The sequence below is a fragment of the Gracilinanus agilis genome, chromosome 2, assembly GCF_016433145.1.
Source record: "Gracilinanus agilis isolate LMUSP501 chromosome 2, AgileGrace, whole genome shotgun sequence".
In the NCBI taxonomy this organism is placed as follows: Eukaryota; Metazoa; Chordata; class Mammalia; order Didelphimorphia; family Didelphidae; genus Gracilinanus; species Gracilinanus agilis.
This window is the reverse complement of record NC_058131.1, coordinates 480,494,029-480,506,647: the sequence shown is the minus strand read 5'-3', so window position 1 is coordinate 480,506,647 and position 12,619 is coordinate 480,494,029. Positions and strand designations below refer to the sequence as shown.

The 12,619-nt window shown below is 41.6% G+C and overlaps 2 protein-coding genes across 3 annotated transcripts in view; one reads left to right on the top strand and one right to left on the bottom strand.

Annotated features, from left to right (window-relative positions):
* Window positions 1–7,359: 7,359 nt before the first annotated feature.
* Window positions 7,360–9,701, bottom strand: ISCA2 (iron-sulfur cluster assembly 2). Its single transcript, XM_044662077.1, has 4 exons — window positions 9,604–9,701; window positions 9,247–9,427; window positions 8,670–8,785; window positions 7,360–8,046 (listed from the first exon to the last, which is right to left on the bottom strand). The coding sequence occupies exons 1-4, from the start codon at window positions 9,684–9,686 to the stop codon at window positions 7,872–7,874; spliced, it is 555 nt and encodes a 184-aa protein (XP_044518012.1). The 5' UTR covers window positions 9,687–9,701; the 3' UTR covers window positions 7,360–7,871.
* A 352-nt stretch (window positions 9,702–10,053) lies between these two features.
* The window catches only part of NPC2 (NPC intracellular cholesterol transporter 2), a 71,070-nt gene continuing 68,504 nt past the window's right edge, over window positions 10,054–12,619 (top strand). For both annotated transcript variants that reach the window (XM_044664942.1, XM_044664943.1), the window contains exon 1: window positions 10,054–10,152. In XM_044664942.1, coding sequence (XP_044520877.1) covers window positions 10,068–10,152 — 85 coding nt within the window. In that variant the 5' untranslated portion in view covers window positions 10,054–10,067. The remainder of the gene's footprint in view (window positions 10,153–12,619) is intronic.

The window sequence follows — 12,619 nt, the reverse complement described above, 5'->3', positions numbered from 1 at the left end:
CTGCCTTAGAACCAATACACAGGTAAGGGTTTAAAAGAAAAAAAAGTTAGCCTAGTTAAAAAAAAAGTCAACTTCTTGTTAAGGTTCCGTAGAAATATGTATCAGTTCATTTTTATGAGGGTATCTAATAATATTTTTGGTATTAATATCGATTCCATGACTTCTGACTCCAGAATTGACCCTGCTGTCACTGATTGTAGTCCTGAGATTAATTTTTGTAGCTACAGTTGTTTCCTCAGTCTCTGCAGTTCCAGTTGTAGTTTCAATTATTAGGCATTCCACTTCTGTGGTAGTTGCCTATTTGAATAACCTCCTCTTTTGGAAAAGCCAGAGCCACAATGGTATGTTCACTTTCTTTTTCACCACCACCATGCTGTGTTTATTTCCCCCCTCCTTATAAAACACCAGGATTGGGCAGCTGGGTAGCTCAGTGGATTGAGAGCCAGGCCTAGAGACGGGAGGTCCTAGGTTCAAATCCGGCCTCAGACACTTCCCAGCTGTGTGACCCTGGGCAAGTCACTTGACCCCTATTGCCTACCCTTACCACTCTTCCACCTATAAGTCAATACACACAGAAGTTAAGGGTTTAAAAAAAAAAAAAAAAAAAAAAACACCAGGATTTCTAGGAGCACCTCCTCTAAAGTTTCCTTCATGAATGTCAAATGCTCCATGACATCTATCTATGACCCCCTCCTCTATTAAACTGGTTTTTGCCACTCAAAAGGTCATTAAAGCATTAAAACAAAACCCTCTTACAGTCCATCTTAGAATTGATACTAAGTATCAGTTCCAAGGCAGAAGAGCAATAAGATGCTCTAGCTGAAGACCATGCCTCATACTTCACTGAAAAAACTAAGGCCATTTGCTCTACCTCCTCATCTCATATCACTCAGACACCTTTCCTAACCATGTCTCGCAAAAATCAGCCCTTCTTGGCAAGGCCAACCACTCTACATACACCTTTGGTCCTATTCCATCCTGGCTTTTCCAGAAGATTGCCTCCTTTTATCATCTCCTTCTATCACTAATCTTCAATCTCTTTCTATCTACTGCCCACATCAGGGGTCGGCAACTGCAGGAGCCAGAAAGTCAATTTTTTTTTCAGGCGCTGTTACAGGAGCGCGCACTGTGAGCACTGTTCGGCTCTCACGAAATTACATTTTAAAAAATGTGGTGTTGGGGGCAGCTGGGTAGCTCAGTGGATTGAGAGCCAGGCCTAGAGACAGGAGGTCCTAGGTTCAAATCCAGCCTCAGACACTTCCCAGCTGTGTGACCCTGGGCAAGTCACTTGACCCCCATTGCCTACCCTTACCACTCTTCCACCTATAAGTCAATACACAGAAGTTAAGGGTTTAAAATACAAAAAAAAATGTGGCGTTTATGGCTCTCACAGCCAAAAAGGTTGCCGACCCCTGGCCTACATCCTCGAAGCCTACAAACACTCCCCCATCCTTAAATAAACAGCAACCACCAAAAAACCCCTCTTGTGTTCCTGCCAGTTACTATTCTTTTCTCTCCTTTTTTATAGCTAAGTGCCTCAAGAAAGCCATCTACAACCAGTGCCTCTACTTCCTCTTCTCACAGCCTTCTAAGACTTCTAACAGTTTGGCTTCTGATCTCACCATTCAACTGAAATTGCTCAAGAATGCTGTCCTAATTCCTAATGTTAATGGCTTCTGTCTTCAAGCTGTCTTGAACTCTGCAGACTCTTGCACAATCACTCTCTTCTCCTGGTTTTGTCCCTTCTAGGTTTTCATGACAGTTCTCTCCATATCTAAATTTTTTCATTTTTGTATTTTTATATTGTCTGTTGTAAAAAAAAGTTTCAAATGTCTCATCTTTTTATATAATCTTTAATATTTTTGAAAGAAAAAAACATCAGTGAGTAGGATGCTGAATTTTTAAAAATTCCTATTTAAAATTCTTTCTCAGTCTCCTTGGCTAGATCTTTCCCAGGTCACACCCACTAACTTCAACTGTCCTCAAGGGTCTGCTCAGGCCAGATTCTCTTTTACCTCTATACTTGTGATAGTGAACCTTTTAGAGTTCATTAACACACAGCAGATGGAGTTGTGAATTGATCCAACCATTCTGGAGGGCAGTTTGGAATTATGACCAAAAGACTTTTAAAAACTGCCTGCTCCTTGATCCAGCCATACCACTGCTGGGTTTGTACCCCAAAGAGACTATAGGGGAAAATATGTGTACAAAAATATTTATAGCCATGCTTTGTGGTGGCAAAAAACTGAAAAATGAGGTGTCCATCAATTGGGGAATGGCTGAACAAATTGTGATATCTGATAGTGATGGAGTATTATTGTGCTGAAAGGAATAATAAACTCGAGGAATTCTCTGTGAACTGGAAAGACCTCCAGGAATTGATGCAGAGCAAAAGGAGCAGAACCAGGAGAACATCATACACAGAGTCTGATACACTGTGGCACAATCAAATGTAACAGACTTTTCTACTAACAGCAATGCAAACCCAGAGCAAGCCAGAGGAACTTAGGAGAAAGAACGCTATCCACATTCAGAAGAACTGTGGGAGCAGAAACACAGAAAAAAAACATATGTTCAATCACATGGTTTGATGGGGATATGATTAGGGTTTTGATTTAAAAGATCATTCTATTGCAAATATGAATAACATGGAAATAGATTTTGAACAATGATACATGTATAACCCAGTGGAACTGCTTGTCAGCTATGGGAAAGGGGAGGGAAAGAACATGAATCATGGAACCATGGAAAATATTCTAAATAAAAAAATAATAAAGACTAGCCCCAACAACAAAAGAGATGGAATGCCAGGCTCTGCCCCCACTCCACCCCCAAACGGAGTGCCATGCAGCCCCCCCCTTAAAGACTACGTTCTGTACCCCACCCCTTTACCCCACACAGTGGGGGAGGAAGTGTTCCCATTGGGCTGCTGGGCAGAGGGGTGGGTGATGTGAAAAAAATGTCATCAGGCTTGGTGAAGAGGGGAAAGGAAGCCGTTCAGCCTGAGTCCCTCTGCTTTTCTAGTAACAAACTCTGCAGGGTGGGAGGTCAGCTGAGTGCTCACAGAGAGTGCTCTGCATGCCATCTTTGGCACCCATGCCATAGGTTCACCATCACTGCTCTATACTATTATTATGAATAGTGTTCTCATCAGCTTCCATAGATTCAATAATTATTTCTATGCCAATGTTTCTTAGATCTTATTTGTCTGGCCCTCATCTCTCCCCTGAACTCCAGGCTCTCATCTCCAACTTCCTACTAAACATGATAAATTGAATGTTTTGTAGATCTCAAAACTCAAGATGTCCAAAACTGAGCTCATTTCCTCTCTCTCCTCCCTAAAACTCTCCCTTCTTTACAACTTCCCTGATAAGGGCATCACCATCTTCTCAGTCATCTACACTCACAATCTTGGGATCAACCTAGATTACCCATTCAAATTCACTTATCCAATCCATGTCATCTTATCCTATCAATTTTCCCATCTTCCTCTCCACTAAAACAGCCACTACCACAGTGCAGGCCTTTATCATCCCACATATAAACTGCTAAAATAGTCTTCTGGTCCATTTAGCCCCATCTTGTTTCTCCTCACTCTAGTTCATCCTCCAATCAACTGTCAAATTTATCTAAAATTTAGGCCTGACCATGCTTAATACACTCCAGTTTGCTCCCTGTTACCTCCAGAATATAAAATCCTTTGCTTCCAAGCCCCTTCCTAACTTTACAGTTCTTGCATTGTCTTGTACTTCTTATACATGATGATCCATCTCCTGAGTGCCTTTTTACTATCTTCCATGTCTGGAATGAACTTCCTTCCCTGTACTTCCTGGCTTCCCTAAAGGGTCAGCTCAAATCTTACCTTCTGTAAGAGGCCTTCTTGGTCTTCCATCCACATCCTCCACTGCCAGCATCATCTGGAATCACCTCCCATTTTCACTATACAGTATATGATCTAGACCTGATTCTGTGACTTCTTTTATGCTCAGAATTGTAACATATACTCATTAATTCTAGGATCTTACTTTGCATCTACTCTTCCTACTCTCTAGGCTGCATATAACTAGGAACAAGACTCATTACTCTAGATCTGTGTTGGCAAACCTATGGCACATGTGCCAGAGTGGGCTGCTCCCTTCCCCCTCTCCATACATGGCTGAGAACAATTCTCACATCTCTGTGTAGCACCTCTGTCTAGCAAATATCCTTAGTTGTGGTATAGCAATTCTTCTTAGGGAGAGGTTTTGAGGAGTTAATAATCAAAGAATTGTCATTGTGCCTTTCTGTTAAAATATCAGCCTCCAAAAAGGCTAAACACTCTTCTTACAGTGTGATGCTTGGATCCAAGATTGTTTAGTAACACCTGATAGATTCCCTTCCAGCAAGATACTAAAGTAGCCTTTCTTTGAGGGCCTTTAAGGTGGACCATTAATCCTCAGGTTATAGTCACAAGTTCCAAAGGGAGCTCTTGGTAGTGTCTCCAGGACCTGAGAAAGGAAAACCTTAATACTCTTCATCAATTCAGATGGTTGTCAAATGAAGACTTATATACATAGGATGGGAACACTAGCCTTCTCATGGGCCTTTTAATGTTCATGTGGGTTAAGACCAATTTTTGTTTCCATTTCAAATAGGAGCTAAAAGCACCTGCTCATTTTAGACTGGTTTTGGTATCTATTCTGGCCAGTTAATTTTTCAGAACTCCATGACTTTCTACTGCTCTTGTTGAATAAAAGTGGCCAGAGTAGTGAAGGGACTGCTAACTTGAGAAAGCTATAAATTCCTTTTATTACCTGGTTTGCAAAATGAATCCCTGGAGCATTGTTAATGACAATGGCAATCCAAATTACAGGATAAATTGCCTTGACCATCTTTTAATAAGCCAGGGAGTCTGCTTTATTAGTTTTATCAACCCATCCTAAACGTATAAATCTGACAAGAAAAGCATTAATAATTACAACATTTAGTCATCTGAATGTTCAACTTGAAATTTAACAAAGGGGCCCCATAGGGTTGGGTGTGCCACTCTTCTTGTTTTGATTAGTTCAAACATCTGCCTGGCAAATGAAACAAGTACAGGAAAAATACTGGGAAATTTTGAAAATGCCAATAAATCTGGAACAGTGATACTTCTCTTTTTATTGCCTGGAGAATTGTGAACAAGGTTAAAGATTACCCTAGGCGTGAGTTGGGAAAGTTATTCTAGTCACCTTTAGGTCTCTTTTTTTTTTTTCTTTTCAAACTGCAGGAGTAACATCTTCTAAAATGGTTAATGGAGGCTAGGAAAGAGCAGGAAAAAAGTAACAACTGTACAGTAAGGAACAAAGAAGCCACAGCCCTGGCTGAGAAGTCTAACACATCCATGCTAGACCTGTACATAACATATACAAGCTGGCAAGCAGCATAGTTAATTGGGCAATTCTAAAGCATTCTGCAGGGTTAACACATCTACATCATTTTTAATTGGGCTACACCTGAAGTGATCTAGCCTTTCCATTCCTCTTGGACATCAAGGACTATCCCAGAAGCATCGCAAAAAATCATCATAACAGAAACAGTAGTGGGACTCCTCTAGGGGGAGAGAATTCAGGGTTCTTGAATTATTAATTTGGGTTCAGAGATCAGGCTTATTAATTTGGCTTTCTGGGAAGAAACACACATTTAAGAATTCCTTTCTAAAGATTCATAATGGTATAAATGGTAGCCTTCAAAGTGACCCAACTCTGTCCCTTTGGCAAGATCCATCAACACGCAGAACAAGACCTGGATTTGTAATCCTCAATATCAATACAGGGTTGGTTAAATGGGAAATGACAGATATGGGAGAAGGGGTTGAAGTGAATAAGCATTTATATAGCACCTATTGTGCTTTTTACAGATATTATTTCATTTGGTAGTTCATTATATCCTCAGAACAACCCTGATAGGTGTTACTATTTTTCCCATTTTATACATTGAGGAAACTAGCACAGCTGGAGTATCTGAGGTTAGCTCTGAACTCATATCTTCCTAAATCAATCCCATAGCTCTATCCACTGGGCTACCAGCAGCAGACTTCACATTTGTGAGCTTCACCATTAGAAGGATAAGGGAGTAAGCAGAATCAAGGACAGGCTATCTAGTTAAAGTGACATTTCCTAGAGAAGAGCAGTATCTCATATTTGGTCAGACAAGTGTTTGATGTATGCTGGGATCTACAGGCTGGTCATTTTACATTCAAACTCTTTCTACTGATTTAACAACTGACTTAGAGGGCCTCTTCTCGTGGAATTACCATTCCCTATAATTTAAGGATTTTATCCTTTCCCCACTTTCAAAACCAAGTTTGTTAAATGCTTGAACGCATGGGTTGGGGTGGATATGATTGGGGATGTAGGCTCGAAACTACCACACCAATGCAACTATCAACAATTTGGAAATAGGTCTTGATCAAGGACACATGACAAAACCAGTGGAAATGTGCGTCGGCCATGGGTGGGGAGATTGCGGGGGGAGGGGGGGGAGGGAGTAGGAGCATGAATCATGTAACCATGTTAAAAATGAATATTAATAAATGTTTAAATTAAAAAGAAAACAGAAAACCATTTTATTCCAAAAATAAACACATTCTATTAAAAAAAAATCAAATTTGTTCTCTTCCCCCTTCATCCACTATTGGTTGATATTTTATTGTTCTGCAGAGTACCCAAAAATGTCATGAATAAAGAGGTACTTAAGTTATTGATTAACATAACTTAGAAGGCGACATTTAAAAGTCTTACCTTTCATTGGTTTAGAAAGGACCTAGAAAATATACCCTAGGCCAGGTGAGGGGGGAGGGGGGGGGGGGGGGGTTGGTCAAGGTGCTCAGTGAACTGAGAGCCAGGCCTTGAAGCAGGAAGTCCTGGGTTCAAATATCCAATTCCTAATTGTGTGACCCTAGGCAAGTCATTTAACCTCTATCACCTAGCCCTTATTACTCTTCTGCCTTGGAACCAATACATAGTATCAATTCTAAGATAGGCAGTAAGGATTAAAAGGGCATCTCCTGGTTGCTTATGGGACCACAAAAGTTTTCTTCTAAGTTGCAATTGCATTATTCCAACAGACTGGCAAACCTTAAATCATTAAATGAATTATCTTTATGGTCTTTTTTATTTGATTACGGAATCTAACATAATACTATGAGTAATGGGAAAAAATGAATGTGTCCTACATTTTCTTTATCTTTATAATGGTTAAGTGGGAGGAAGGGGACTGAGCTCCAGAGAAAACAAATAAGCACATATCAATATATCAAGATCAGCAGCAATCCTAATTTTTCTTGGTCAGGAAAAAAAACAACAAACAGCTAGGAGGTATGAGGGAGGAAGAAAAAAGCCTCTCTCCAAACTTCCCTCCAGTTCTCATAATCAGTATATACAGGCAACTCCATTTCTGACTCAAAAGACTGAATGATAAGTGACAGGCTTTCTTTAAAAATAAATATTTATGTACTATATACACTAATAATACACACACAAATATATTATACAAGAAGCTCTGATGGCCAGGGCTGTTATCTCTACATTTTGGAACTTTAGGGCTAAAGTCAATATCTTAGCCTCTAGGCAACTGGTTCTGAGGCAACATGGTTTGGGGAGCTTGGAAAATTCTCACTTAACTCTGAGACCAAGGCTTACCAGGAATGTTCTTGGAAGTATGTTGATGTTGACAAAGAATACTAGATATTCTGATTCAGACTGACAGGACATAAAACTCTAGGGCTGGTGAACAGGAAATTGAGCAAGTAATTATAGCAAAGGAGAAAACTCTGGAACTCTATGGTTCTCATGGTATCAAGAACTGGAAGTTGGGGGAAGCAGTCTCTGGGTCACTCATCATCTCACACATTATAGTTTGACAGAGAATGAAGTCCCACAGGAACAACCCTGCTCTGCCTGAGGGTTGTTCAACACCTGAAATGAACTTCGGATCAATTCTTGGCTGAAGTCCACGAGGGCTCCTTTCACGAAGGCCAAGCTATCAGTGTCAACCACCACACGAGCCCCACCTTGTTCAAACACCCTGGGGAAACATGAAGAAGTGATTAATAAAAAAGTAGTCACCAAAAACATTAGATACTCTAAGCTCACTCATATTCAAATACACATTAATTCTCAGTTCCCTGAAATAAAGACAGCCATTCCTACCTCCTATATCAGTTCCATAGGGATACATACATACACACACATATATAAAAGCTACTTTAAATATTATAGTTTCTAACTCTCTAGCATACCACCCCAGTAGAATGAAATAACATAAAGAAGCAGTTTGTAAAACTTTACATATTGCAGAATGTGAATTATTGAGTACTCTATTGATGAAGGATGAAATTCAAATTCAAAATATCAGCATCCCATATCCCCATTCCCAAAAGATGTTGCTTTTTGAATACACATGATGGAATCATAATTCTAGCACTAGATGAGATCTTAAAGGTTAAGGTATCCAACCTTCTCATTTTTATAGATGAGAAAATTGGGGCACAGAGTGGTTAAAAAGTACAGGAGGAGTTAGGAGGCAGAGAGAGGTTAAATGACTTGACATATCTAGTAAGTGCTCAGGTAGATTTCTAATTTGGATTTTCCTAAATCCAAGTCCATTCCTCTCTTTGCTATGGCACCTAGCTCCCCCTTTTTTCTTGCCTGTCATCAGGATTTATAACTGTATCCAGAGAGAATTTGTACTGGAATCCGGAGCATCCGCCTCCCTCCACCTGTAGTCTAAGAAACTCTGCCCCTTCTGTGATCTCCAGGAGCCTCTGGGAGGAAAAAAGGCAAAAAAAAAATCCATGACCTTTCCAATATAAGCTCTTTGAGAATAAGGATTTTTTTTTTTTTTCTGTATTCCCATCATTCAGTACAGTGCCTGGCGCATAGAAGGCACTTAATTAATGCTTGTTGACTTGAATGCTTTCAGTTGACAGGCATTTATTAGGCGCTTACTTTGTGCCAGGCACTCTACTAAATGATGGGGACATAAACAAAGGAGCTCCCAGTCTAATGGAGGAGCCAACATGCAAATAATTAGATGTAAACAAGATATAGACTGGGTAAATTGGAGAATATCTCAGAGGATAGGCACTGAGGTCACAGAGGACTTGGGAAAGTGAGACTTTAGCTGGGATTTCAGGGAAGCCAGGAAGAGATGTGATGCGGCAGGGGCCACCGCGGAATGGATGTCAGAAAGTGGCGCCCCAACCTCATCCCACCCCAATCTTACCTTGACGCAGCTTTCAGTGAGGCGAATCTGACCTTCATTTGACTCGGGGCCCGAGGACTGGGAGCGAGCAGAGGAAGAGGTGGGAGAAAAGGTGATGGACGATTCCCAGCGCGTTGAGCTGCCCACTGGCGGGGGCACCCAGGGAGGCAGAATCGGTGGGCGAACAGAAACGTGGAGGAGCCTGACGGGGGGCAGAGTGGAGGGTTGAGCGCAGGCGCAACGACGGGGGGCTAGAAGAGACATGGGATTGGGGGGAGGGGCGGGGAGGAGACCTCCAGAGAGTTCTTTCGGCCCGCGTCCCTTCCCTCATCCGCCCGCTCGGATCAGGATGTGCGAGGCCTCCTCCCAGCCCGGTACCTGCCCCTAAGACGAGAGTTCACCATCCTCAGGCCTAGGACCATTAGAGGCCATCCCCAAGGCCTTATCACCGACGCCGCCATTTTTCCTTTCCACAATCCCCGTCCCCCAGATCAAGGGCCTGGCGGACCAGAGACTCCGCCCACCGAAGCCCTATTGGAGCAGGAAGGGAGAGGCGGGAATTCGATTGGCCAGCAAGCCGGAAGCAAGTTGGACAAAACAATGCGGTTCGGGAGAACATTTTCAAAACCGGAGAAACTTTATTAGTCAAAATGTGAAGTTTCGTAAAAGACCGCGCGGGCCCCAAAGCTTGGTCTGTGGGGGAGGGTGGGAGTGGCGAGGCATTGACCCACGTGGGCGCGCTCTAAGGCCTGGGCCCCGCCCCTGTGGGTTTATTTGGCGACTGCCCAGCCTTCCCCTTCCAAGCTGCTTCTTCTCGTCCCTCCCTTTTCCTTCTGGCGGTGATGGCCTCCTTCTCCGTCTCGGTGCTGCTGCTCCTGGCCCTCGGGGTCGCTGCCCTGGCCGAGCCCGTTCACTTTTTGGACTGTGGTGAGCGCTGGGGAGGGCTGGGCCTCTGAGACAACCCCTCTTCCCCTCCCCCATATACTAAACTTTTAAATCCGTCTCATAGTGAGTGCTTTGATTTATTGGATTCAAGAAGATCAAGCCCTTCCCGCCACACCTCAGTTTTGTTATTTACTCCTTTTCGGTCGTGTCTGACTCTTTACATGCCATTATCGGATCAGTAAGACTAACTTTTTTTTCCTCAAAACTTTTAGGCCTATTATTAATCTTACTTCTCCATTTATGCTTGGTTGGGCACCAGAGCTCTTATCTGGCTTTTTCAATTTTGTTAGCAGTGTGGAAGTAAAAGCTAAAAACATATTTCTTCAGATCTTATTAGGTGGGTGCTGATTATTCATTTCTCTTTTTCATATTTTCCAGCATATTTTGTTGCTTCAGTACTTGATTGATTGAAAATTCTTTGAGGGAGGGACTGTCTTGTCTCTTTATTTCTCGATCCATCCCTTAGCACTAGGCCTGGCTGTAGTAGGTGCTTAATAAATGTTGATTGCTTGATCTCTGGCTTAGTGAATTTGTATCCAGATTCAAGAATTTCAATACAGCCTTAGACACTTAGTTGAATGTGTGATCCAGGACAAGATTAACCACCGTCTGCCTTAGTTTCCTAATCTGTAAAATAGGTATTAATAATTGTGCCGACTGGGAGGCAGCTCTTAGTGGATCGAGAGCCAGACCTGTAGATAGGAGGTTCTGGGTTCAAATATGACTGGAGACACTTTCCAGCTGTGCAACTGGGCAAGTCACTTAACTCCAATTGCCTAGCTCTTGCAGATCTGCCTTGGAACCGATACATAGTATCAATTCCAAGAAAGAAGATAAGGATTAAAATTAAATATGTATATATAGTGCCTACCTCCCTGAGTTGTGAGGACCAAAAGAGAGGTTTGCTTTGCAAACCTTAAAGTGCCATAGAACTGTTATTATTGGAGTATTCTGGGAGGAATCTTTGACTTAAAATATAGGTCATTTTTATTCACTTGTAGCTCTATTGATTTAGAACAAACTTTCCAAGGTGAAGATCTGAATGATCAGAGAGGTTGAAAAAGGAAAAGGACACTAAAGAATAAAGACTAGGAGACAAGAGGCTTTCTCTTGACTAAATAACTTTTACTTCATTTTCTCATTTTTTAAACTAAAGAGAAAGTAGATTCGGGTGGAGGGGATAGGGTGGAAGAGGGTGTTTGAACCATGAGTGATCTAACTCTAAAACTACCATAACTTTATTTCATTAGTAATATAAAGGAAATTTAAGAAAAAATGAGTCTGAACTCTTCTGGCTTGGTTGAAGGAAAACTTATAAACAGGAGGAGGGCTTTTAAAAAAAATTACCTAAGTGTAGAATTGGCCAGAGTAAATATTCAATGGAATGTACTTCTGAATTGGGAAATAGAATTCTTTCCCTTACTTTCCCTTACTCAATTTATTTATATTCTTTCAATTAGGGCTTTCCTGCCCTTCCTTTCCTAATTCTCCACTTTTTGGTGTGTGCTTCATTTACTGTTACCAATCTTTCCCTCCTACATCAAAAGGATTTTTGAGGACTCTTCCACCCTTCTGAGATTTTTTTTCCTTTAAAGGGAGAAGTTGAGCAAACTTCCTTGGTTTTGCAATATTTACAAGTTCCACACAATTTTTCTCCCCAGTACTGAAAGAAACAAATCAAAGGTCACAGTAAGAGGAGTTTTAACACATTTTATAAGACTATTGCTTTTATAAGAATGAAAAATTAATGAAATGCAATATTTAAAATGTCTAATTTCCTTGGTGTTGCCACTACTTCCACCAGTATTGTGCAAAGAACAGCCTCTGCTGTGCCTTAGGTTTTTGTTGTTGTTTTTTTAAACCCTTACCTTCCATCTCGGAGTCCATACTGTGTATTGGCCCCAAGGCAGAAGGCAATGGGGGTCAAGTGACTTGCCCAGGGTCACACTGCTGGGAAGTATCTGAGGCCAGATTTACCTGGCTCTCAATCCACTGTGCTACCCAGCTATCCCCTGTGCCTTAGTTTTAAGACTTGCTGTGTCCTCAAAATAATTTCTCACCAAGTGGGCAACCCTTCTAGTGACAAACCTCTACATATGTGGTCCTAGTAAAATAGTTCCTTTTGGAGCATGTACTTAAGACATTCTCAGCCTGTTATAACCTACCAGCATTTACACTTCACTAGATGAACTTTAAAACCCCTTCCTAACTGTAACCTGCCCCTTCCCTCCTTCTCCATGTCCCATGACTTGACTGCCCTAAGACAATTTCAGATAACAAAGATCATTTGTAAAAACACTATTTGAGTTAACATTCCAGAATTTTTGAGTAACCAAATTCCCTTCTGAACCACTCCCCTCACTCCTAAAGATAAGAGACCACACACACACACACACACACACACACTTTCTCTCTCTCTCTCTCTCTCTCTCTCTCTCTCTCTCTCTCT

What these genes read in the sequence shown, in the direction of transcription:
- ISCA2 (XM_044662077.1), bottom strand. Translation starts at nt 9,686, where the DNA reads ATGGCGGCGTCGGTGATAAGGCCTTGGGGATGGCCTCTAATGGTCCTA. An exon ending in AACTCTCGTCTTAGGGGCAG is followed by an intron (nt 9,428 to 9,603) that starts GTACCGGGCTGG and finishes GCCCCCCGTCAG; the next exon opens with GCTCCTCCACGTTTCTGTTC. An exon ending in TCACTGAAAGCTGCGTCAAG is followed by an intron (nt 8,786 to 9,246) that starts GTAAGATTGGGG and finishes TTTTCCTCCCAG; the next exon opens with AGGCTCCTGGAGATCACAGA.